The sequence below is a fragment of the Myotis myotis genome, unplaced genomic scaffold, assembly GCF_014108235.1.
Source record: "Myotis myotis isolate mMyoMyo1 unplaced genomic scaffold, mMyoMyo1.p scaffold_m19_p_6, whole genome shotgun sequence".
NCBI lineage: Eukaryota > Metazoa > Chordata > Mammalia > Chiroptera > Vespertilionidae > Myotis > Myotis myotis.
Window position 1 is genome coordinate 71,836,229 of NW_023416368.1, and position 27,133 is coordinate 71,863,361.

General features: G+C 39.5%; 1 protein-coding gene across 7 annotated transcripts in view; it reads left to right on the forward strand.

Moving 5' to 3' along the window:
- The window catches only part of GALNT7 (polypeptide N-acetylgalactosaminyltransferase 7), a 133,991-nt gene that overhangs the window by 19,402 nt on the left and 87,456 nt on the right, over positions 1-27,133 (forward strand). Inside the window, exon 1 of one of the 7 annotated variants that reach the window (XM_036314944.1) lies at positions 3,454-5,122. The exons of 4 other annotated variants lie outside the window; for them this stretch is intronic. In XM_036314944.1, coding sequence (XP_036170837.1) covers positions 4,976-5,122 — 147 coding nt within the window. In that variant the 5' untranslated portion in view covers positions 3,454-4,975. Of the gene's footprint in view, positions 1-3,453; positions 5,123-27,133 lie in introns of those variants that run through there. 2 more of the 7 variants (XM_036314947.1, XM_036314946.1) reach the window with 2 other exon arrangements.

The following is a 27,133-nucleotide window of genomic DNA, read 5'->3' on the forward strand; positions in this document are numbered from 1 at the left end:
AGAGGGAGCTTTGCTGTAGTACAAGGTGATAGTTTAGGCCAACCATTTGTGTTGGGGGAGAGGGTAGGGAGGATGAGGGTATCTAAACCATATACATCTTTTTTCTTTCTAAAAATAATTGGGTTGAAAACTCTGAATATTAATTCCCATGAATACTAAATATCCTGGGGAAGTTATATTGATGTTTAATTGACTTACTGTATAACATACAGCTCCCTAAGGACAACCTGGTGGATTACAAATAGAAGCTGACATCATTGTATAGTAAAAGTAGACATGGACTCTGACATGGGTTAAAATCCTGGTGGAAACCCTGTGAATAGTTTAGTGAGCTTCACCTAGTGACTTCACCTCTCCAAGCCGCCTTTTCCTCATAAAATCTACCTCAGAGCCATGTTCTTGTGCTTCCACCAGGGTAAGTTTATGAGAGCTCCTAGTGCAGTGTGTACCTGGCAGTTTTATACAGGTTGTTTTCCCTTCTTGTATGAGCATCATAATTTGTACATAGTTTCGAGAGCAGTTAAAAGAATTAAAATAATGAAGTTATGCAAATTTGTTATGCATTCATTATTTTGCATTACAGGTGAAAAGGGGTGGAATATTGTCTTTTCTCCTGGACCTCTAGGCATTCGGCTTACAAGTCATGTCCTTCAATGTACCAATGTTCTAATATGTTGAAAGAGGAAAATACTATCATTTGTGTACTTTAACATATAGTCCTTTTTCCTGAATGTAAATGTATGTTCATTGTAGAAAATATTAAAAAAATGAAAGCAAATAAGAAACTAAGAATCACCTATAACCCATCTTATTCAAAGCTAATTATCAAGATTTTTTTATATAATGTATATATTAATTTGTAGATTGCCTTTTTATTTTACTGTAGAAATATTTTAATTTCTATATTGTTTCTAGGATATATACTGTTTTGTAAACAAATCTTAACATCTGGTAATTTTAGTATTGAGTGGTTTAAAGATCAGGAAAAAAGAAATTCCAAAATTGCTGTGTACAACACATTTGCAAAATTGTTTTTCATCTGCTCCTTTCAAAATGTATAGGTATGATTCTGACTTTTATAAGAAGTTATAAAAGTTGCTGTTGAAACTAGTTTGTGCTTCCTTGCTCAGCCAACAATTAAGTGGAGAAAAGCAGAAGTGATCTGAGGGAGAATACTGAAAGAGCAGTTTTTCTTGGCAGTGACTTATTTCACCCTCTTTCTTATTCTTCACCCTAGGAAAGTCCACAACTTAATTTTGAGTTTCAGTTACTGAACACTCTAAAGCAGTGGTTCTCAACCTGTGGGTCGCGACCCCTTTGGCGGTCGAACGACCCTTTCACAGGGGTCGCCTAAGACCATCCTGCATATCAGATATTTACATTACGATTCATAACAGTAGCAACATTACAGTTATGGAGTAGCAATGAAAATAATTTTATGGTTGGGTCACATCATGAGGAACTGTATTTAAAGGGCCAGAAGGGAGAACCAAGATGGCGGCATAGGTTAACGCCGGAGTTTGCTGCTTTGAACAACTACTTCAAAAGTGAAACCAAAAAACGGAAGGGACATCACCCAGAACCACAGGAACGCTGGCTGAGTGGAAGTCCTACAACTAGGAGGAAAGAGAAACGCATACGGACACTCAGAGGAGGCGCAGTGCTGAAGTCAAATTCTGAGGTGCAGAGTGCGCGGAGCGGGCTGGCGGCGGAGGGCGCGGTTGGCGTTTTCAATCGGGAGGGAGTCGCAGACTCTGAGCTCCAGATCCGGGCGAGTCTTTAGGGACCCAGACTCAAACGGGAGAAGCGGGACTGTCTGGCTTCGGTCAGAGCGAGTGCAGCTTTCTCTCCGAGCTTTGCAGCGGGTGCTGGGACTCAGAGAGGCAGAGCCCCTGGGGACAGGACTGAGAGCCGCCATAACTGCTCTCTCCGGCCCACCCTGTTGATCCTGTGCGACCTGCCCCGCCCAAGCCCTGCACACAGGCATTTGCCGGATAGCCTCAGGCAAAGGCTAGATTAGCACCTCCCTAGAGGACAGAAGTTCTCTCACTGCTGACACAGCTGATTCTCATAGCCACTTGGCCTGGAGGTCAAACCCTCCCTGGAATTAGCTACAACAATCAAGATTTAACTATAAGACTGCGAACAAAGACCACTAGGGGGTGCACCAAGGAAGCATAACAAAATGCGGAGACAAAGAAACAGGACAAAATTGTCAATGGAAGATATAGAGTTCAGAACCACACTTTTAAGGTCTCTCAAGAACTGTTTAGAAGCCGCCGATAAACTTAATGAGATCTACAAGAAAACTAATAAGACCCTCGATCTTATATTGGGGAACCAACTAGAAATTAAGCATACATGGACTGAAATAACGAATATTATACAGACTCCCGACAGCAGACCAGAGGAGTGCAAGAATCAAGTCAATGATTTGAAATGCGAGGAAGCAAAAAACACTCAACCGGAAAAGCAAAATGAAAAAAGAATCCAAAAATGCGAGGATAGTGTAAGGAGCCTCTGGGACAGCTTCAAGCGTACCAACATCAGAATTATAGGGGTGCCAGAAGATGAGAGAGAGCAAGATATTGAAAACCTATTTGAAGAAATAATGACAGAAAACTTCCCCCACCTGGTGAAAGAAATGGACTTACAGGTCCAAGAAGCGCGGAGAACCCCAAACAAAAGGAATCCAAAGAGGACCACACCAAGACACATCATAATTAAAATGCCAAGAGCAAAAGATAAAGAGAGAATCTTAAAAACAGCAAGAGAAAGAAACTCAGTTACCTACAAGGGAATACCCATACGACTGTCAGCTGATTTCTCAACAGAAACTTTGCAGGCCAGAAGGGAGTGGCAAGAAATATTCAAAGTGATGAATACCAAGAACCTACAACCAAGATTACTTTATCCAGCAAAGCTATCATTCAGAACGGAAGGTCAGATAAAGAGCTTCACAGATAAGGAAAAGCTAAAGGAGTTCATCACCACCAAACCAGGATTATATGAAATGCTGAAAGGTATCCTTTAAGAAGAGGAAGAGGAAGAAAAAGGTAAAGATACAAATTATGAACAACAAATATGCATCTAGCAACAAGTGAATCTAAGAATCAAGTGAATAAATAATCTGATGAACAGAATGAACTGGTGATTATAATAGAATCAGGGACATAGAAAGGGAATGGACTGACTATTCCTGGGGGGGAAAGGGGTGTGGGAGATGCGGGAAGAGTCTGGACAAAAATCATGCACCTATGGATGAGGACAGTGGGTGGGGAGTGAGGGCGGAGGGTGGGGCGGGAACTGGGAGGAGGGGAGTTATGGGGGGGAAAAAAAAGAGGAACAAATGTAATAATCTGAACAATAAAGATTTAATTTAAAAAAAAGAAAAGAAAAAAAAAAAAAATAAAGGGCCAGAAGGTTGAGAACCACTGCTCTAAAGCTTTTAAGCTTCTGCTTAAAGACTAAATACTAAGAAATTTAAGTCACTGCCATGGGGTTAATTATGCTGTGTGGTAAGTGCATTGTTAATTTTATTTATTAACCTTGTTCCCATTGTTGTGAAGAATTTTTCTTTCTACTTGTATAACGCAGCCATTTCTGTATTTTCTCAAATATTTTCCTCCACATTATTAACATTTTAAAAAATAACAATGAAAATTATGCCCTTATGTTTAGTCACCTCTTGGCTAGACTACACCTATTTCACTGCACAGTGATGTGGCTTCTTTTCTATGACCGTGAGTCTAATTTTAAGTTCACACACAGATTTTGTTTGCATATTTATTTATACTTTTGTAACAGGTCAGCACTGTTTGTTTCTACCCATGAAGGGAGCCAAAAATGTGTCTGAAAATTGGTGGGTAAACATTAAGTACTAATAAGGAACTTTTATTGAATTCTTACTGTGCTCTCTGTTAGACATGTTTATCTTCTCAAGTTAATCTTCTGACATTTTTCAGATGAGGAGATTTGCAGTTTAGAAAAGTTAAAGGCCTTGCCTGGGGTCACTGGCCTTGTAGGTAATGGAGCCAGGGTTCAAACCCAGGCTGACTGCAGAGCCCACCCTCTGAGGCAGGGAGGGTCACTGATTCAGTCTTAGAGTTTGCTAAAAGCTGAATCAGTAAGGGCGTTACCTGCGTTATGTCACTAGCCAGTGCTTTATGGATAGGTGCACCTGTCTCCAGGGCAGGAATCTAGCTGCCTGGGCTTGCTGAATTCTGCCTTTAGGCCATGGCACTCTGTCCCTGTTTGGCATAGCATCCAGCTATCTAAATCTTCTTACAGCCTTCGGAGTTCCACCTCTCCTCTGAAGCTTTCTTTAACAATTTTAGACCACACTGATATCTCCAGTCTCAGGAAAGGATCCTCATTATGGTGCATGATTATAAACGGCCATAATACTCTTTAGCACATGGCTGCTTCCCCAGCTGGTCCCTGAGCTCCTGGAGAGCAGGCCCTGTATTACACTACTCCCTTGGGCCCCTGCTAATTAGCCTCTGGTCTTACTCTCCTAAAGAAGAGAGGTTCAAGTTCCAGTGGCTTATTTTCAGTTGACAAATACTCATTGTGTCCTGGTCATGACCCCCAGTGAGACCTGCACTTCATTCTTAATCCTCAGACTTGAGGAACTCGTGTAATCATTTTCTGAAACACTGACATCAACAGTCATACTCTCTTTACTGCTCTCCAGTGGGACACCGCTCTCTGATCTTGCTGTATTGTTTATCAGAAATGATTTCAGTTCTGTTGTAAATTACCATGCACAGTATTTTACAATTGTAGAAAAATCCTACTGATGGGTTAAACTACGTTTAGAACAGCCCCTGCTAGGCAGTAACCTACATCTTGCTCCGTTGTCTCGGCAGCCCAGTGAATCTGCTAAGTATTTGTATTTAGGAATTTCTTTTATATGGATGTTAAACAAAAATCTTTCCACACAGGCCAAAAGCTTTTCTAAAAGAAAGGGTTTATGGAGCCAAATGCTAGTCAGAAAAGGAGCCGGTCCTGGAACATACAGCTGAAACCCCCAGCAGCAGAGCTGGATGGAGAAGGCAGTGTGCCTGCCTTCCTGGAGCTGCTGGGTTCTTTCATGCATCATGTTCTGGGGAAGACAAATGTAAGTGGTTTTGAAAGAATTGACATTGACTACAGATAATGGGAGGGGGGAAGGTGAAGTGGGGGCAGGCCTGGGATAGATGCACAGTCCATAAGGAAGAAATAGTTACTACTTTTTATTGGTCGTGGGCAACAATCCTGAATTCACGCATATGCAGGAGGGTGGCAGCTGGTGGTCTCTGCTTCTTTCTAGACAGCTGCCTGGAACTTGTTTCAAAGCTCCAACATACAGGCAGGACTGTGAGCAGTCTGTTGTTAATCGGTCCGCAGCTCTTGCCTCTCTCTCACGCTCTGGCCTGCTGTAATTTAATTTAGGACATCTCTGAATTTCTCTCTTGTCACAGGGAATCCCAGCAAAGTGGTTCCTTGACTTTGGTTGGGAGACAAATGGTTTTAATAGTTATTAGATTTATGTTCATATAGCAGTAGACCCATGTTCAGTGTTTAAATTATGTTTCAGGTGCTAGAAACTCATTTCAAAGCAGGTCTCCAAATAAGTGCTTTTACAAACATTTCGCAGGCACATAAAATGCCAAAGCCATGCCTTGTATGTTATGTGGGTGCATTTTTCTGCATAGGCAAGATTGAGTGAAGCTTCTTAAAATATGAGTCTAATAAAGTTTGCACTGAAAGTGCCACCTTTTCCTTTGGAAACTCCCTGCAGTAATCATGGATAGTCTTTCTTTGCTCTAAGAAACTTCTGTGTACCAAATTAACATCATCTGTCTTGACCAGTTTCACTCTGTAGTCAGGGTGCACAACACCTCTGGAAGTCTGTATGGTACCTGCTGGGAAACAGACAATTTCCACCACCATCCCAACCTTCCCTGGGAAATACAGGAAGAGCAGACCAGAAGTTCAATGATCAGTTAGCTATATGGGCTCAATGTGAATGTTAAGGCCTGGTAACTAAATATTTGGAATTTATATCATTAAAATATAGATTTGACTACTATAGCAGACAGACATCTAAAATGTTAGGGGTCCCCCCCCCTTACATAAACACTCAAACTGATCCAGCAACTGTTCATAGCCCCCTGTATGACATCATCAGGGACCATGCCCATTCTCCATTGTTATTCTGTCACTAGAGGCTCGGTGCACAAATTCATGCACGGGTGGGGTCCCTTGGCCTGGCTGGTGATCCGGGCCAATCGGGAGGTGGGGGAGGGAGGTGAAGGCAGCTGGCCGGGGGGGGGGGGGGGGGGGACGGGGGGAGAAGAGGGGACCACAGGAGGTTCGCTAGCCGGGGGAGGGACTGTGGGAGGTTGGCTGGCCGCAGAAAGTTGGCATGGGAGCACACTGACCGCTGGGGGCAGCTCCTGTGTTGAGCGTCTGCCCCCTGGTGGTCAGTGTGTGTCATAGCGACCAGTCATTCAGTCATTTGGTCATTCAGGCTTGTATATATATAGATTCCTAGAGAGTGGTTCTCAGGTGTGTGGTTTGAGATTTCCCTACCTTGTCCACACTCCAGCAGTAGGAAAGAAGGAAACAGAAAGGGGCGCTAGCTTCCTCCATCTGTACATATATCACTTTCAGTTGCATTCCATTGGCCAAAAAGTAGTCACTCGAAGGGAAGTTGGAAATCTTTATTCTGGGTGGCCATCTTCATACCTGAAAATTGGTGGTTAAGAGGTGATTAATGAGCGAGAAAGAGAGAAAGGATATTTGGAAGAATAGTAGTCTTTGCCCTAAGGTAATAAATAGCATTGTTTTTTAGTGATAAAGTAAAAGCAAAGGTCAAAAGTCACATTAGCTCAAATTTTAGTTCCACCTAACATTTTTTTCTCTAAAAAGGTCAGCATGCTCTTGGTATCTGGTGTAGGTTTGGTCTTCTCACCCAAACATAAAATTTATTTTTTTATTACTTGATTAACTATTGATTCCAAAACTCGTTTCAGACTTGTTTGCTAAGTTCACATCAACAGGACCAGGTTTTGAGTTTCTTGTATGTACCCATTATCAACAAGCAATGCTTTCTAATATTGGTGTTCAGTAAATTTATATCCCTTGGAATTATGACAGATTATTAAAATTCTTCCACTTTTGTTTATTTGGTGTGAATAGAATCAGTGGTTTCTTGTCTTTTTTTTTCTACCAACTGGAACAGTCCCTACTTCCTGCATCAGATGCTTCATCCACTCTCAGAAGTAGAGGAGGTATGGACTTCTCAGGGTTGGTGAAGATGTGGTATCACCAAGTCATTCTCAGGCCCCTTTACTGCTGATAGTCAAGAAACCATGGAAAGGGTTATGGGTCATTGGAGGAGGTAGCAAAAGTTTGGATTCCCATAGCAGCATTAAGAGGTAGGTCTTACAGTGGGCACAGTGTATTGAAGAATTGAAAAAACAAAATGGGAATACTGAGGAAACACAGATAGCGATTGCAAGAAGAGCTACCACCCCTAGGGTGGCGGGGGTGGGAAAATAAAGAAGTTGGGATTATCAGAATTTAGAAGCTTATAGGAAGGGCCTTGCAAGTTGGGGTTCAGATCTCTAGGGATGGTCTTGGAAGGCCCTGGCCAGTTTCCTATTGCTCTCTAGAATATAATGAGGCTGTTTGGAGGATGGAGCTGGGTTGGATAAGTGCTAGAAACTAGAACCATTCCAACTGCCATAGTGAAGTGTCTTGACTTTGACAGCAAGCAAAGAACATAGATCTCTTTTGCCAGCCTGTCTCCTTCTAGAAGCCCTTGTTGGTGAAGCCTAAAGGAGAAATGTCTGTAGAGTTCCAGACTGTAGAGCAGAATATAGAAGGGTGGGTTCGGAGTTGAGAGATAATAGTTTACTACCCTACACAGTACAGTACTGGACATAAGGTTTTCCTTTGGAAAGTTCGTGTTGGAAGGTTTAGAGTCCGACAGTTCTATGAGAGAATAGTGGTCAGCCCAGTCTTGGATTCTGTCTTATACCCATGCCACAGCTATTTCTATGCAAGAGAGCGTGACTTCCATTCTTTCATCCTCGTAGATGAGGGATGCAGCTTAGATTTTCCTTTCCAAACCCATTCTGAAATTCTCATTCATAGATTTCCTTGAGGCTTTCTTGAATTTATTTATGCCTAGTGTCTGTGATTCATTAAAAAAGAAAAACTACTATAAAAGGGATAGGCAGAGCAATCTTCCAAAAACTGAAGGAAATCTGAGTGACTGGCTGTAGTCCGAGGCTAACTTTGAAGTGTTTCCCATTTGGGACAGTTCTCTGGACCTAATGTCTGTCCCTTCCCAAAGACCTTGAAATGCTTAAGTTGGTTCTCCATCTTCACTGGAGTAAACTTGGTAACTTCTGCAGGATCTTGGGATCATTCTGCAAAGAAACACAAGTGGCACATAACCACCCTGTACACTGCCCTGCGCCCTCAATATCTGAGTGTAACTCGGAAACCTGTTTTCTTCCCTAGGAACACCAGATCCTGTAGATAATTTCTCAGTGTCGGAGCATAGCTGTCCTTACCCGGACTGATCTCGTGCACTATCTGTAATTACTGTTAAGAATTTTTTTTGTCCCATGCTTACGATGAATGTTGTTCCTCTTACACAGCTATGCAAATAAGTTGATGACTTGGATGAAGTAGGGAAAGGAACTTCCCCTTGGTTTACTCATGTGTGTAGCCTCTTAGACAGTAGACACTAGATCTGGCATGGAATCCCGCGAAGCTTTGAAAAATGTCATGGGGGATTTAGTAATGAGGGAAAAGAATACACATCACCATGTGGCTTCTGTTGGCATTTTAATTTAAACCCCAGAGCTAAAATGTGCCAAGAGTAGCTGTCTTCAAGTTAATACGGAAATAAACAATAACCTCAGCTGCTTACTTTACTTGCTTTCTGACGCGAATGAGATATTTATAGTTATTTGACAATTCCATGATTAATAGGGCAAAATGAACTCTTGGGCAGTGCATCACATTAAGTTACACAGAACTTAATTCCAGTTTCCTAGCTCACATGTTAATAGAGAGAATCTGAAGTTGGAGTGCATGAAAGCTGTTTAAAATGAAAGCATTGTAAGTGTTGCACATAACCTTTTAACAAGAACTTGGAATTTGGAGCAGACACGGGCACTGTTTGTTGGTAATATGAAGATTGTTGTTTGGTTGTCATGAAAACAAATTTAGTTTGATGATTATGGCGCAATGGTGTAATAATGGCTTAGCCTCAGAGCCCATTCCATATTGTGGACTTTGCTTTGCTTTCTAACGTTCTCTTTATTCATTCCTGTTGTTTAAATATCAGATGGATGTATATTAAAGCTGGGTTCTTTGCCCAGACATCTACAGGTACATTTGAGAGGTATTTGTGTTTCAGAGAAGGTGAAATTTTTAGGTCATCTTTTTTTTGTTGTTTTTGCAGAAGGAACTGTCATTCCAATATTGTCCAGGATATAAGTAGTAGGGCTCTAATTCCATGAATGCTTTTTCTTTTTTTTTGCAAGTTCTGAAAAAAAAAAAAAGAATTTCAAACTCTTATCACTGAAATTTTATTCCTGTCTTAAACAAAATAATACTGCTATGAAAAATCTCTATAACTTAAGCTTTAAGAAATTTATATTGCATCTGAAGGCTATTATAACATTTTTCTCTTAGAACAGTAAAGAAATGTCATGTATATGAGGAAAAAATAGAGCCTAGGAACGGTTTTGATAAATTCTGGACCACACATGCTTGATACAAATAGTTCATTTCCTAATCAACTTAATTCAGAAAATGGTCTTTCTCTTCTTTCTCAAATCTTTCCTGTAAAGGGATGAAAAATTATTATGCTACTAGTCATCAGATGTTCTTACTTTGTTTTGAGCTTAGATTCCGTAGTACCTAGTGTTCTTGAATATTAAAAAAAAAAAAAGAACAAATGCTCTCACCATAGTTGCTTCTTGGCTGGGAATTGTACCAGCAGCAGTGTAGGCAAGGGGGAGGTGTGCTCTCCTCTGCTCTGCTCGGTCTTGGCTAGCCCCGCCTCACTTGGGGTCATCCCAAAGCCCAGACTCAGGGATGTCCTGGCTCTGATTGCAGAGAAGGTGGAGGTGAAGAAGTGGAGTGCACAATGGTGGGAAGTGGTTAGGCTTTGGAGCCAAAAGACGCTGAATCTGAGCCCGGATCCACCCTCTTACAGTAGCTCCCAGGTGATTTGGGGCATATTAGCTAATCTTCCAGAGCCTCGCCCTCCCCTGATCTGTAAAGTGGAGATTGTACCACCTTCACAGGGATGCGGAAAGGATTAAATGGAGCTTAGTGCATGGTTTACAGGTTAATTCTTGACCTCCCTCACCCTGTTGCATTCTGGGGAGTGGTTAGGGGAAGGAGGAAGCAGATGCGGGTTGGTGTAGCAGGAGCCAAGGCCTCTGCATTTGAGGAAGGAAATGAGGAAAGTGAGAAGTCTCCAGCAATATACACCTAACTTAAAAACCTGAATTTCCATAACATCACAACTGTGGAATAGAATACAATGAAGAGAAGTGGCCTATACAAGCCAACACTTTTAGTTGAGAGTAAAATATTTCTTCTTGCATTTGGCTATTATTATCTGTCCTCTTAATTCAGAAAAAAAAAATATCTAAAGGAAAAGCTCTCTCCTTTTTTTTGGTTAAGTTTTTAGAATCATAAAAATGTGAAAAGCGGGGGAGTCTTACTTAGTTTACCCAGGGAAGGTGGGAAGTTTATCAGTTAACAGTACTCAGGCTTTCAGCCCTGAATACTCTTCCTAACACTGCTGTTCACTTGCTTCAGTGACATTACTGAACCTGTTTCTTTAGTGAATAGCACTTGGGGAGAAGACCACTTCTTAAAGGAGTGTTCACAGCATTGCTCAGAGTAGATACATCTCTCTGTGGCCCTTCTCAGAATGTCCTCCTGTGAGGGGCTCAGAGGTGATGGTCATACCATCATCATCTTCTTCACAGAAGACCGCCTAGTACCATAGCACAGCCCAGATGCCTTCAGTCCCTCCTATTGGGGCCCAGACTTGCCCGTGAGAGTCTGATACATCATCACCCACCATATAGGTATCCTTACCCAGCAAAGGAGAGTAAAACTTGCTTCACCTGTTTTTTACCCATGTTCATTTTTTCAATTAAAAAAAAATTAGTTCTTGAGAATTTATGTCTTAAATCTGGTTATCTTCTATTTTGAGCAGGGAGAGTGGTGCTACTAGGGTTGAGGATAGGGTGGACCAAATCAGAATCTGCAGTTAGCCATTTGTCGGCAGGATTCGGTTAGATGAGAATCATAGTTCTGAAATAATAACGGATTATCCTAAGTGACTGTGAGGCACTAAAGGATATACCATGTTTCTTGCAATCAACAAATGCTAAAATTAACCTGGGACAGTTTTCACATTTTATGGATTTCTAAGTCTTAGAAAATTGGTAATCTACTTATAGAATAGGAAAGTCTCAGTTGCTGCAAACACTGAAAACCCAAAGAACTCATTTCCTAACCATTTAGATAAGTGAGAGATTTTTATAAAGCTGAAGAAATTATAAAAATTCTATTTGTACATGAGGACGCCATTTAGCTAACCAATTATATATCTAACTTTTGAAGCAGCCCTTTGGAATTAACCTAATTGCATTCTATTGAAAGTCACTCACCTTTTGTAACATGACAGTTTCATGCCAACAGAACGAAATGTCATGTCAGGTCTTTCCATTTCAGGAAACCAGATTTCCCCTTGATGATTTAAGGCAGAAAGAAAGCCACTCAAATTCATTTGTCTTAAAATTGTTTTCAGTTATCTTTATGTGTCATATGTGCTGCCATGTTCGAAGACCCCTTTGTTCTTGGATACTGCTTTCCAAAATCTATAGGTTTCTACACTTAAATGTTTTTTTTAAAATGATGAACTCGCTTGACATATTATCCTGGGGAATCCTAATTACACACTAATGGAGAGTTGACAACCTCCTACATATTATTTTAGGATTCTATATGCAAGACTGTTATTCTAGTTACTTGAATAGCATACATTCTCCTCGACTTGCTAGTAGCAATTTTATTATTCTTTTTTAATTTATGCCTATCTGGTCATTAGAGTATGCTAAGGAGTGGGAGGTGAATGTGTTCTCATAAAGGATGCTGAAGGAAATTATTTTGCAGGGTATAGTTATTTCTCTTTTTTTTTTGTACAAAGATTCTGTAATCCTATGATTCTATATCATAGAGTGTGTTGAATGTTGCTTTTAATTTCAGTGGGATAAAATTAATGTTCTGATGAGAAAAGGATTAGAGTAGCATTTCTCAAATATCACTTTTGAGCCTCAGCTTAAAATAGAGATGTAGCACAGAAAAGCTTAAGAGAAAGGGGGGGAAGGAACATGGGACAGCTACTGTGTGCTAGGAATTTCATAGAGGATTTAATTCTTACAATAAACCTTCAAGATCAGTGATAGTGCCCGACCGGCGTGGCTCGGTGGTTGAGCATCAACCTATGAACCAGGAAGTCATGGTTAGATTCCCAGTCAGGGCACATGCCTGGATTGCGGGCTCAATCTCCAGTGGGGACATGCAGGAGGGGGCTGATCACTGATTCTCTCTTATCATTGATGTGTCTATCTCTCTCTCCCTCTCCTTTTCTCTCTGAAATAAATTTAAAAAATATTTTTTAAAAAGAGATCTGATACTACTCACCTCAAATAAATTTGTTCAGAATAAATTGTTGCCTAATTGTTTTATAAATTATAGTTTTGACATCATTTTATTGTCTTTAAAGTTCAGAGCCAAATTTTTTACTTACTCTTAGTAACTATATAATACCTATAAGAAAGAATTTTGTGCATATCTTCTTTTCCCCAATTTTCCTGTCTTCATTTCTCTTTTCTGCCTGATATTTAAAATTTTTTATTTTTGCAATATGTTTTTAGATAGACCACCTCATATCCTTTCCAGTATAAGCTAGGATTATTAAATTAATGAATTAATTCTTTACGCATTTAGCCAGGGTCACACGGGTAGGAAATGGAAGAGGAAAATATTAATATAAACCCACGTATGATTAATTGCAAAGTAGTTGCTGTTCCCAATGCACCTTGTGGAATCCAGATAAAAATAAAGAAAAAAATTCAAGTGCTTTGAATGAGTGCACAGCTATTTGTATGACTAGAATGCAATCTATTTTGAGCAAAGAGAACTGGGTTATATTCTATTTCTATACTGAGCCAAACTAGAAACTCATTTTCAGTCTATAGGATTCAGTCTACCATTGTATTAACTTAGTGAAATTGCCGACTCCCATTCAGGCAGATGACCAGCAAGTAATATCAAAGAGGACATTAGAAAAAGCACCCTTTTCCTAGTGATTACTGATGGTGTCCTACAACTTTCCATGTTAATTGGCTTGGGGTGCTTAGCAACGCTTCAGCCAGGACGTCCAGAACCCCACAAACATCTTTTTAACGACTCCCGTTAGGATGCCATTGTGTGGCCTTTCCTTAATAGGAAGGTAGAGAATTTTCATGCTTCTATGTCTCTTAGTAACTTTTGAAATTTTGAGGAAAGTGACAGTTTTATTGTAAATGAATGTCTGATCTTCTAGGAGAGGAAAAATCTTTCTTAAACATACACACACACACACACCCTATCTTTATCAAGTTCATAATAGTCATTGATTTTTCTTCTTTCTTACCATGATTATTGCTATTTCATAGCAACCTTGGTACTGTATGATACTAATTGTTGTTGTTTTTCTAGTGTTTTTTGTGGATTTTTGGGCAAAGGGTAACACTTCTGTATTTCTGAAAACTTGAGAAGCAAACATTATTTAAAGGGCTTTTCCTGGTCTGTCCGCAGTGTCGGGAATGTGGCCTGGTACTAAAGAAAGCTACTCATTCATCCAGGGTGAGTGAGATTCTCTGAAAGAGAAGAACGGGTCATTGTGGGTCCAGCCGTAGCAGACATTACAGAAGTCGGAAACCACCGACTTCTCTCCATCCCCTCATGATTTCCTTAGGATTTTAATTATTTGTAGAATTTTTAATTGTTGGGTCAAAGGGTATGTAAAATTCTATTAATTCATTTGCTTTTTAGAGAGTTTACATAAGTTTACTCTTCTACCAGTAACTGGAAACCTCACCAATACTGGATATTATCATTTCAGATGTTGTTAATTTTATAGGTAAAGAAATAAAATCTCATTGTTTTTAACTCATATTTTAAATTACTAGTGAAGTTGAGCGTCTTTTTAATTTACTTGTTGACCAGTTGAATATTTATTTTGTAAATCGACTGTTAATGTTTTTCCCTATTTTTTTCATAGATGTGTTTGTTTTTTCTTACCAAATTATAAGAAAATTTTGGGGGGATGGATGGGGCACTTGGGTTGCCATATACATTACAAATATTTTCCCCAGTGTTTTGTCTTTTATTCATGGTATTTTAAAATAAAAATATTCATGATTAAATATTTAAAAAACTAAACATTAAAAACTACAGTGTGTGCTGTAAATGCACAATTCTTCCTATTGATTTAACAATAGAATATTCCTATTTACTCCTTGATATAAAAGGTGCAAATTTCGCCTACCCTTTTCTATTCACTCATCACTCAACTAGTAGTTGAAATTGTTCAAAAGTTCTTCTCTTATTTGCCTTTTTGATGAAATAATGCACCTGATCCTTTATTTCATTACCATTCAACAACATCTCTCGACTCCCCATATAAATAAGAATATTAGCACCTCTACCTTTTCTGCTTCCCTTCTCTCTCTTGCCCTGCACCTGGAAACTCTTGAGTTCAGAGCTTTTCCAGAAGCTTCCCTCTCCTCTCTAGTCTGCACAGCATCAACACCCATCCCTGCTGCCTCTTTTCAGCCTGGCTCACCTTCCAGCCAGCTCTTATCTGCTTCCTATCTTCCAGGAAGACTCCTTCCTGCCCTCTGCCTTTCTCTCCTCTATTTCCGGTTTTCCTCCCTGTCTTTTAAGTGGGTTCTCAGGAAGATGAGAGGCAGCTGTGCCCAGCCTGCCATCTGGGACTGAACTTTATGGTGGCTTTGCAAGTATGGAATTAAAACTTTTTTTTTCTGCAATCAAACCTACAAATGATGTTTTGCTTTCTACCTTTGATGCCATGTTTAGAAAGTCCTTCTTCAATTTAAGATTGTTTTCTTTCAGCACTTCCATTAATTCTTTCTTGCATTTAAGTCTTTGTTAATTTCCAAAATGTATTTTGGTAGGTGGAATAGTTTAGAGATCTGTCTTTTGTCCGCATGGTTAGCCAATTGCTCCAATATAATCTATATATATAAAAGCCTAAGCAACTTTTACTACCAGTCAACCGAACAACCAGTCGACTGGTCGCTATGGCGTGCACTGACCACCAGGGGGCAGACGCTCAATGCAGGAGCTGCCCCCTGGTGGTCAGTGTGCTCCCACAGCCAATCTCCGGTGGCCAGCCAACCTCCTGTGGTCCCTCCTCCCCGGACTGGGCAAGACAGCCCCGATTGGCTCCGATTGCCGGCCAGGCCGAGAGACCTCACCATACGTGAATTTGTGCACCGGGCCTCTAGTTTATTAAATAATCCAAAGTTTCAGAGTACTACCTTTTATTAAATACTAAATTCTTACATATATTTGTGTCTGTTTCTGAACTTTGTTTCATTAACCTGTCACCTGTCTACACTGATGGCAAACTTAGTTGTTGTGACTTCAGAATTTATTTTAATACCTGGAAGGCAAGTCTCTCCCTCATCACCCATCATTGCTCTTCTTTTTCCAAATATTCTTAGCTGATGTTGTGTTCTCTCTTCCCTTCAGCAAGAAACAAAGTGTCCTGTATTATTGTACATTTTGAATGAGGTTGAAGTAGGTCAGCCCATGTCTTCGCTCTTCCTCAGTCATTTTTTCCAGCTGGGCGGGAGAAGTAGAATTTCCGTGTTACACTGGTTCCCTGTCCCATCTCGATTTTGTTTTCACTCACTCCCAAGAGTAGGATTGAGAAATAGAGTACATTGCCAATAACTGAAACTCTCTCTGATGTTGTGAACATGCACCTTTGCTGACATTTCTGTGTAGTAACGTGGAGCCAAAAGAAAAGCAGTTACTTAGCCTGATTTCACTATCAACACCGCAGGCGTGTGCTTCCACCACCTGGCACCTGCCAGTACCTCCGGGCACCTAATCTGCTCTCCTTATCTCTGGCAATCTCCCCCAGCCTCCATCACTGCCTCGCTCAGGAATCGTAGATGACCTTGAGGCCTTTTCGACAGGTTCCTTCCCTGCCCCATCTGCCAACCCTTCCTTGGCCTTCCCTTCCAGGGTGTGAGCACAGAAAGTTCCTGACCTCTGTTCTCAGGCAGAGCTGAGCACCTAGCAATTCATGAAATACTTACTGAATTATACGTACACAGAAACATTGCAGCGTGAACACGACTCGCTCCAGCCAGAAGAATGAGTGCTGTTCCCTGGCAGGAAGGATGCCAGGAACCCTATGCTTTGGAGTTTCTGTGGGCACAGAGCCTGTATTTGAGGTGGATAGAATTTCAGCCGTAGGAAACTCACCTTCATTGACTCTTTCGTAAACATACGTACTTAGAGCAAAATGAAAAGTAGTCACCTTTGCACAAATTCTATCAGAAGCCACTGAGAGCAGAAAATCACTTACACTGTTTCTTTTTTCTTTTATATTGGTTCTGTGAGCCACAAATTTTTTTTGATTCTTCAGCAAAAAATTGAAATGTTATAAAAAATTAACGTTTTCTGTAGAAAATTCTTTACTGAAACTCAATTCGAGTGCTATTCAAAAGAAAAAATATTGCCCTAACCGGTTTGGCTCAGTGGAGAGAGCGTCGGCCTGGGGACTCAAGGATCCCAGGTTCGATTCCAGTCAAGGGCATGCACCCTGGTTGCAGGCACATCCCCAGTAGGGGGTGTGCAAGAGGCAGCTGATCGATGTTTCTCTCTCATCGATGTTTCTAACTCTCTATCCCTGTCCCTTCCTCTCTGTAAAAAATCAATAAAATATATTTTAAAAAAATTTAAAAATTCAAAAGAAAAAATAAATGCAAGTCACATATATAAGTTAAATTGTAGTAGCCACATTAAAAGTTGCAAACACCCTGCCCAGCCAGCATGGCTCAGTAGTTGAGCATTGACCTATGAACCAGGAGGTCACAATTCCAGGTCCGGGCACAACCCCCAATCCCCAGTGTGGGACATGCAGCAGGCAGCCCATCAATGATTCTCTTTCTTATCATTAATGTTTCTACCTCTTTCTCCCTCTCCCTTCCTCTCTGAAATATATATATATATATATAAAGTTTAAAACACCCAAGTGAAATTAACTTGAACATATTTTCCCCAATATACTAGTATCTATTATATCCATATAAAAATACTGAAATACTTTAAATTGTTTTCCTTTGAATTCTGGTTTGTATTTTACAGCATCTCACTTTGGACTTGGCCACATTTCAAGTGCTCAGTAGCCACATGTGCGATCATTTTCTAAATTTTAGATTATCTTAGTTGTCCTTGTATCAGAAATAACCATTTCTAGGAGTGCTTACTGCTAGGAGTGCTTATGTTAGAACCACCTGGAAACTTTTTCAAAATAGATGTTCCTGCTGAATCCCCACTAGATCTACTGAGGTAAACATTCTCTGTGTGGCCCTGGTCTGTGTGGCTCAGTTGGGCGTCATCATCCATGCACCTAAAGGTTGCCAGTTCAATTCCCCATCAGGGCACATACTCAGATTGCAGGCCAGATCCCTGGTAAGGGGTGTGTAGGAGGCAGCCCATTGATGTTTTGCTCTCACATCAATGTTTCTCTCTTTCCCTCTCCCATTCTCTAAAAATCAATAAACTATTCTTTTAAAAACAATTCTCTGTCCATGAGGCTGGGCATGTGTGCTTTAAAAAACATAGGTGATTCTTACCAGTACCGTTTATTAAAAACTACTGAGTTCGTCCAGTTTTTTTTTTTTAAATTTTACCTATGACTAAACAGGCCCAGTAGTGGATAGTAATGATACAGGCCTGAGTCTTCCAGTGACAAATCTGGCATCCTTTTTGCTCTACCATGCTTCTCATCATTTTTAACATACGAGGTAAGAAAGCATACTGATATTATACATAGATTTTCAGTAGCAAGAAAGGGACTGGCAACAAAAGGAATTTTTAGATCGCCAGAAAATCAAATGCCAAATACCATAATAGTGCGTGTGCAAGTGTGTGCGTGTGCACACACATTGTCTAAAGTGCTGTTGTTCAGTGAAGTTTCATTATGATGGGCATCACTGTGTGGATTTTATGTATACTTTTATTCTCTTGATGTCTAACATTATGGACTGCTATTTTGAAACTACTTTAAAAAATTTATGTTAAGATCAGAAAAAACAACCCTGTAGGTTGCTTAGTGTAAAAAAAAAAATTTATATTAAGATCAAAATAATGATGGCCACCAAGGGAAGAATGAGTAGATTTGAAGGCAGCATGCATACTGGTCTATCTAGAAAGAAGTGTTCATAGAAAACCCCGAATAGGGCCACCTGCCATCTACACATGAATAACAATGAAATTCTTATAAACAAGCAGAAAGATCCAGGAGGCATAAAGAGTCTCAATGCTTCAAAAATGCATGTATTATAACATTACAACCTCAGAAAAGATAGATTTTATAACTCTAAAAGCTCATCCGTGGAGAGGATAAACAAGCTATTCGATGGCAGAGTACTAAAAATTGTTGGAATTCCTTTGGAGCTGTGTGCATGTGTTTGTGTGTGTTGCCTTTTGGTTTTTTAATTATTATTATTGATTAAGTTATTACATATGTGTCCTTATCTCCCCATTGCGCCCCACCCCCCACCCGCCCCATTCATGGAGCTTTAACTGTATAGGGTCACCAAAATGTTCAAGAATTAAATTGTAAAATGTTCTTTTAAAATATATATATCAAAATAGCAATCAGGTCTGTTGCAATTATTTGAATGTGTCTCTGGACAACATGACCTAATGTAAAAGTTCGTCAGCCTATCAGTTTTAAAGTGTGAAAAACACATTGAACTCTTCAGTTTTCAGGTTAAAATTTCATCTCTTTAATGACAAGACGGCCAGATACCAGCAGGCAGTATGGTTGACTGCTCTGTAATTTTATAGGGATTCTTTATAGGGTGAGTCACAACAGCTTTCTTCTCTCTCACATACAGCTGACAAGAGCAGCTCTGCACTGAAAGACCATAAATCTCAGAGAGGTCACCCAAAGGTAACGCCAGATTATTTTAGAGGAGTTGACAATATGGAGAAAAAATGTCCACTTTCTTTTTTTTTCAATGCTTGCTTTTTAACACTACTTTTGTATGAAGTGACTAAACTTAAAAGATCATCCAACGGTTTTATTTAAGGCAAATTAATTTAACAGTTAAGTATTTTCATTGATATCTTGTTTATTAAAAATCAGTTTAAGTCAACAGAAATTGCAAGTAATTAACAAGGATTTTTTTTTTTTTAACAAGGATTATTAAATGAAATAATGGCATCTATAGTGCCTTGCAAATAACTACTTGACTTTTAGAAAGCATTTTAAAGTTCCAGACTGCTTAAACAGATTTTTAAGAGTAATCAGGATGGTTATATAGCTCCCAATTGAATTTTGAGTATAGATTATCTAGATTATCTTTCTTTCTTTTTTTGTATTGATTTCAGAGAGGAAGGGCGAGTGAGAGAGAGATAGAAACATCAATGATGAGAGAGAATCATTGATCGGTTGCCTCCTGCACACACCACATTGGAGATCGATACCGCAACCCGGGCATATGCCCTGACCAGGAATCGAACCATGACCTCCTGGTTCATAGGTCGACACTCAACCACTGAGCCACACCGGCTGGGCTATCTTTCTTTTTTAAAGATGATTTTTTTACAGTAGTTTTGGATTCACAGAAAAATTGAGAGGAAGGTACAGAGATTTCTCATATGCTTCCTGCTCACTCCCTCCCTAAACCTGCAGAGACCCTCCATTATCAACATCTCCCTCCAGAGTGGTGTATTGGTTACAATTGATAAACCTACATTGACATGCTATAATCACACAAAGTTCACAGTTTGCATTAGGATTCACTGTCAGTGTTACACTTACTACAGATTTGGACAAATATGTCAGGTATCCATCATTATAGTATCTTCCATTGTATTTTCACTGCCCTAAAAATTTTTCTATGTTCTACCTAGTCATCCCCTCCACCATTGATTTTTTTTTTTCCATCTCTAATTCTTTTTTTACAAATGGAAAATTTAGACTGAGATCCAAAGAGATCAAGGGATTAACTCCTGGTCACATAGAGATTCCTTCTGGTCTTCCATTTGTCTTCGGACTCGCTTCACTGGCTTTTCTCTTTCACTGGCTATGATGACTTTTTTGGTTGGAATGTAATAGCGTATTAAGATGTGACATGCTATGACAGAGTGATTAAAAACATTTTGAGATCTATTTGTTGGATTTATAAAGACAATAGCAACATGACTTCAGTGTTTCAAAGTTCCATGTGTATTTCCTTCTGTTCCTCTACTATTGGGCATTAAATAGAGAATAATTATTTCTTCAAAATAGGTTTCTTATGACTGAAGGCAGGAGCCAAATGTTTAAGACACCTTTTACGGAAAATATTAAAATGTGGGACCACAACCCTGTTTTTCCCTTTGAACGTACTTAACCAATTTAGGAAAAATTTCACGTTGGGCAAGTGTATATAGTCATATACATAATGCTCTGGGAAGTACCAGTTGCTCCTAATTGACATCTAATATAATAAGTATAGGATAAAAGTGTATATATTTTATTAATAATTTTAAGTTGACCAAATGATGAACAGAAGACTCCTCATTGGGAGTGCTCTGATGTATTCTTAGTATTCGAATTCCTTTATCTAAACAAGAAAAAATAGCATTTTTCTTCTAAACCAGTAGTATTTTTTTATGTTGGACAATGTTTTTATTGCAGAATTAAAACTGACAAACCTGACCCTCAGCTCTGTGTGCTATTCAGGTTTCCCCAGCGAGGAACTGTTCCCCATAAACCTTGAGTTCTTTAGAAGCTAAGCAGTTGCCATTTGAGAATGTTAAGGACGACTAGGCTGAAGCTGGCAAGAAAAAAGAGTTGTGATTTCTATGGCAGTGTTTGTAAAAGTGGTCAGTCATTGAGCAGTAGTCTCTAAGATAATTGGACTATGATGGACATATGTGAATAATTATACATTGTCTTAGGAGGGTTCCAGATTAATATTTTATTAGTACTGTACTTCATAATCAAACAAGGAACCTGTAATTTTGGAAAGTCTGCCAACCCAAAAATTTGGAATAAAACTTAGTCTTATGAGTTTTACAAAAATGCCTCTGTTCCAATAAATATTAAAGCACCAATAAGCATGTAACGCATCAAATCTAGTTGTATTTTTCAACTTTAACTTTAAAAGTCTTTTTTCTCCTTAAATGAATTACATGAATTTCCTATTATTACTAAAAAGGATTCTTCATAATTTTTTTAAAAAAATATACTTTATTGATTCTTCTACAGAGAGGAAGGGAGAGGGACAGAGAGCCAGAAACATCGATGAGAGAGAAACATTGATCAGCTGCCTCCTGCACACCCCCCACTGGGGATGCACCCGCAACCAAGGCACATGCCCCTGACCGGAATCGAACCTGGGACCCCCCACTCCGCAGGCCGACGCTCTATCCACTGAGCCAAACCGATCAGGGCTTCTTCATAATTTTTATAGCAACTTTGATTTTAGTCGGAGGTCTGTTGGATAAGTTGAAATGTATCCTTCCACCATGTGATTCTGAAATGTTGACCTCTGCACTTTCCTAATGTTGTATGTCTGACTTTATAAAGTTAATAGAGGGGATTTTCTATTGCTCCAGGCAAATGTCATAAATCTCAAACAATATCTGGTTCGCAAAAAAAGATCAAAATAGCTAGGAAAAAAACATACAACCCAATATTTTGGGGGTGGGGGTTTGCAAGATAGAATCAAGATGTAATTGTTAGGCTATATCATTTAATCTTGATATTTTAGTAGAAGTTCAAGTGTTTCCTTTCAATAATAAAGTTCAGTACAAAAGGCAGGATAAATACAAGGCTCTTTAAAAACTCTTAAAAGAGTCCATATTGTGATAAGTGTTTTAGCCTTTGGCTTTTGATAACCTAAGAAGCTTTATTTGGAGAAGTCATTAACTTGTGGTTTGACCCAGATCATTCTCTAAGGTCACAGTAGTTTCAGGCTTATCTCTAACTGGCCTTCCCCATGGAACACGAAGTATGTTCCAAGAGAAAGAGCAAGATCTTAGTGTGATTAAATTGAATCTACAGGGCACTACGGGCACTCAGGAAGAAATCTTCAAACAATAAAAAACGGTCAGATAGACCCAGATGAGCCCTGAGGAAAAGTGAAATGCTTGGTACATGTACTCTGAATAGAGCTGTTCCAGCCAGGAATCCAAATCAAGTTCTCAGGCCTGGTAGAGAGTTAGGTTACTGCACCTGGCAGCCAGGTGTGTGTAGAATGCCTGGATGGAATCAAGTAGTAACCTGTCTCCCTTGTCTTTCATTTGTTCCCAAACTTAAGCTTCATGGTTTTTTCTTTTCATTACATTCCTTCCAGCCCCTATAGTTGGACAGCATTTTCCAAACTATTATTCAACACCTCTCTAATACCAGAGGCTGTACCAGCACGTCCTGGCATCTAGCCCATGGTCGTACTTCAGGAATACACTGGTTGCCTCGGTGATGGCCAGATGCCAGTTCCTGAAGCCAAGTTGTGGTTTAGGCTCGTGGACCCATTCCTTTCTGTAACCCTATCATAATTGCCTGCTTTCTTTCCCACCCCCCACCAGAATCTAAGCACCTAGAAGGCAGACGCTATGACTTTTGTCTCTGTTATCTCCAGAGGTGAGTCTGCTAGGGATGTGGTGGGTGCACAAAGAAAGCAGGTTGAAGAAGCAGATCTGACCATCCAAAAGGTTCTGAATTAGTCCCCTCAAACCCCAGGTTTTCTCTGCTTAGTACCCTGGAGTCCTATGGGAACTGGATTGAGTAAGGATCAGCGCTACTAGCTAGGGGAGCATTCCTTTCGATAATAGAGTTCAGGACAAAAGGCAGGATAAATACAAGGCTCTTTTAAAACTTCAAAGAGCCTTCTGACGATGCCATGGGCACTTAGCTCTTTGGCTCCTCAAGAAAGTTCTAGAGTTGATCCAGGGGCTGGGATTACAGTTCTGGCAGCAGTAATATTAGTATCTTTCTCTAGCTGTCAAGACAGTAATCTTACATTTAAAACAACAAGCAAAGCAACCAAGCCAAAAAAGAAGCCTGTGTGAATCCGTTTCTCTGGATAACCTTACAAAGGCATAAAATTAAAACATGCCTTACGTCTTCACCTATGAGAAGGATAAAATTACATGAAAATGGGATTGATATGAAAAATTCAGGAAGCAAGGTCATTTGAGTATAGAAATGTAATAGTGCTTTAGGTTTAGCTGTCATTGATAGGGTGCCAATCACAAGACTTCTTCAGGTATGTGATACAGTAAAACTTTACCTTTTTTACTTAACTGAGAAGCTTATTTCTAAGTATTGAAATGTTAGAACTATAGAACCATATAAAACTATAATTCTTTTTTATAATTCTTTTGAAACTTGTAATAATTAGGATTGGCTAGGTAATATCGACTGCATTTTTACAAACATTCTGTTTTTTTTGAGACTGGCTTCAATGATTACTGAGAATGCTGTCCATATGTTGTTTCTACATTAGATGGTTCAGTACGTTAACTTTTCCCTCCTATAACATTTTTTCAACCACTGATTTACTTTAGCAAACACTTCATAAAAAGTACAAAGGTAAACAATTCCAAAGCAATAGAAGCTAAATAAATGAAGTGTTTTACACATTCTACTTTAATCAAAAAATATCACTTTCATTTCTTGTGGCAATTGTCCATTCATTAATTAACTAACTAGTAAGTAGCTCACATCTATAAGAGTATACGGTTGAAGTGAAAAGGATGCTTTAGGTTGTGCGTTTTAAAACAATTTTGTACAAAAGAAAAGAAAAACAACCAAAATTACCTTGCATACCTTTCTTATTTAAGTTGGATTTAGTACCTGAATTGCCCAAAGATTCAGGTGTTAGTCTTCTACATTTCTTTGCCTGAATGATAGGAGGAGGTGGTTTTGCCATTGGTATTTTTTCTTAAACCTTTCTACCCCACAGTGAGGATGGAATTTAATAGACATTGAACTTTTTTTTTAAACCTTTATTGTTGAAAGTCTTACATATGTCCCTTTTTCTCCCCCATTGATCCCCTCCAGCCCACCCGGTCCCCCCACCCTCAGCCTTCACCACCCCACTGCCTGTGTCCATGAGTTAAGCATATATGCATAGAAGGTCTTTGTATTTCCTCCCTCCCACCCACCTTCCCCTGCCTTCCCTCTGAGAATCCACACACTGTTCCATGCTTCCATGTCTCTGGATCCACTCAGTTCATTGCAGGAAGCTAATTCCAGCATGTCATAAACGCAAGAAGTTTCATCAAAAGGTTGATGGAACCTTGAGGATTGCCTGCTGGAAATGGCTAAGGGCATGTCCCCACACCTAAAGATTTGCATAGATGATTGCTTGCTGCCAGACAGCTGAGGGCATTTCAATCTACATGTTATTGCCTCCTACTGGCCAAATACCTGAACAGCCATAGGCAGTTCCTCCAATCTGACAATGGATTCTGTATACTAAACCTTGCCTTTGATATGTGTATCTACCTTGCGTTAGGACAATTTGTGTTAATAAAAAGCAAGGGGTCCAGAGAGACAGGAGAAATTGATTCCTTTAGCTAAGTCTTCTCTGGCTCCCCAAAATGCCTTCCAAATTTATGTTTCGTCTCTAGACTCTTTAAGAATTTATACGCAGCCCCTTCTCCAGATTCCTGAACCCTTCTAGATGTTGGAATAAGACTCCCTTAGTCTTATTCCTAAGACCCTTCTAGGTGCTTAGATTCTGGTGGGGGTGGGAAAGAAAGCAGGCAGTTATGATAGGGTTACAGAAAGGAATGGGTCCACGAACCTAAACCACAACTTGGCTTCAGGAACTCTAAGACAGCTAGAGAAACAGCCTTTGGTGTTTTCAGTGTTTTGGATTCTGATCATTCTAATAGGTATGTAGTGGTATCTCGTTGTTTTAACTGGCATTTCCCTGATAACATGATGAGGAGCATCTTTTCATGTGCTTCTTTCCCAAGTTCATCAATTTATTTTGTTACTTAGATTCCACATATGAGTGAGATCTTATGATACTTGTCTTTCTCTGACTGGCTTATTTCACTTAGCATGATACTCTCCAGGTCCTTCCATGTGGTCTCAAAGGTAAGAGGTCCTTCTTTTTTACTGCTGCATGGTATTCCGTGGTATAAATGTACCACAGCTTTTTTTAAAAAAAATTCTTTATTGTTTAAAGTATTACATATGTCTCCTTTTTCCCCCATTGACCTCTCCCCGGCCACTTGCACCCCCCAGCACATGCCCTCACCCCCTCCCACTGTCTTTGTCCATTGGTTATGCTTATAGGCATGCATACAAGTCCTTTGGTTGATCTGTTACCCCACCCCCAACATCCCCGCCTTCCCACTGAGATTTGATGGTCTGTTCAATGAGACATTGAACTTCTGTTCCAATTTGGTGAGGCACAGATATTTTGCAGCTGGACTTCGTTCTATCATTAAGGATTTTGCCGATAAATCTGCAGCCTTGCTTATACTAGTAGATGAATGTCCCTACTATTAAATGTTCTGTCTTAAAGAGGAAAAAAAAAAATGCTAAGGGTGGTGACAGTCATTTATAAAATACCTTCATAAAGCCATCAGGCTCCCGAGAATTCTCTGATTAAATTTCATAATAACCTTAATTTCTCTAACTGAATCGCCTCATTAAATTTTCTCTTGGCTTCTGGAGATAGGGTAGGAAGATGAATTAAATTCCAATACCTTATGCTATTCATTGGGCTTGGCAGAGTTTCTTAAAAGGTTTAAATGAGAATAAAGATGGATTACGAACTCTGGTTATCCTCAAATCCTAGCATAGATGTTTTCTGTAGATTAGAAATAATTTCATTTGTGAATGAAATATGGCTTCTGATATTTAAAAACATGAATCTTATTCAACTGCTCCAGGTTTAGATGAGATTGTTGGAATCTGGGGTGGGGTGAGTGGTTTCATTCTATTTCTCGAAATGAGGAAACATGAGAAAGGTTTTCTGAAAGATCAAAAGCTTTATCTTAAATTTGAGAGGATTTTCTTTCATTATGAAGAACCTGTTAGAATCACACTTGCCTAAAATTCTCCCTGAATATTTTGTTTCCTTTACTTTGGAAACAACAGCCAGCACTGGCCATTGAGAGGATGTGTGTGTTTTAACGACGGGCTATTTGCGAGAAATACTCTAGACTTACTCTAGAAAGAACAACTTGGGCCAGTTTCTCAGCCACTTAGATTTCCTGTTTCTTTTTAGTTTGAGCTATACTATTCCATTGTGTTGATTGTAGAAGGATTGATAATATTCAGTACAAATAATAATAGTAAAATAAAATCTTTCTGCTCAGAATTCATTGTAAATATTAAAATATTTTAAGTTGAGAGCGAAAAGCCTGTGTGTGCTTTTACATTTTGGCAGTTGCCCAGTGCACCTATTCACTCATTCATTCATTCGTTCATTCACTCATTCTATTCAACAAGCTGTTTTTAGCACTGTGCTAGATGCTCAGCAGTCAAAGATGAACGAGTCATGGTTGCTTCTCTTAAGGAGCCACCAGCTTCCAAATGCTTGGTCACTTTGGCTCTATTTTTATTTCTTTTCATCAACATTCGCCTTCCTGCAGATCTGTCAGGTACTAGGGTTATAGCAGAGGAAGCTAGGAATAGTCTTTTTCTTTATGAAGTTGTTCTACAGCCCAATAATAAAAGACAACATAAATAAAATAAAGAAGCAAACAGTCCTGAGCAGAACTTTTCAAATAAAACAGAGCTGTCAATCATAAGGGT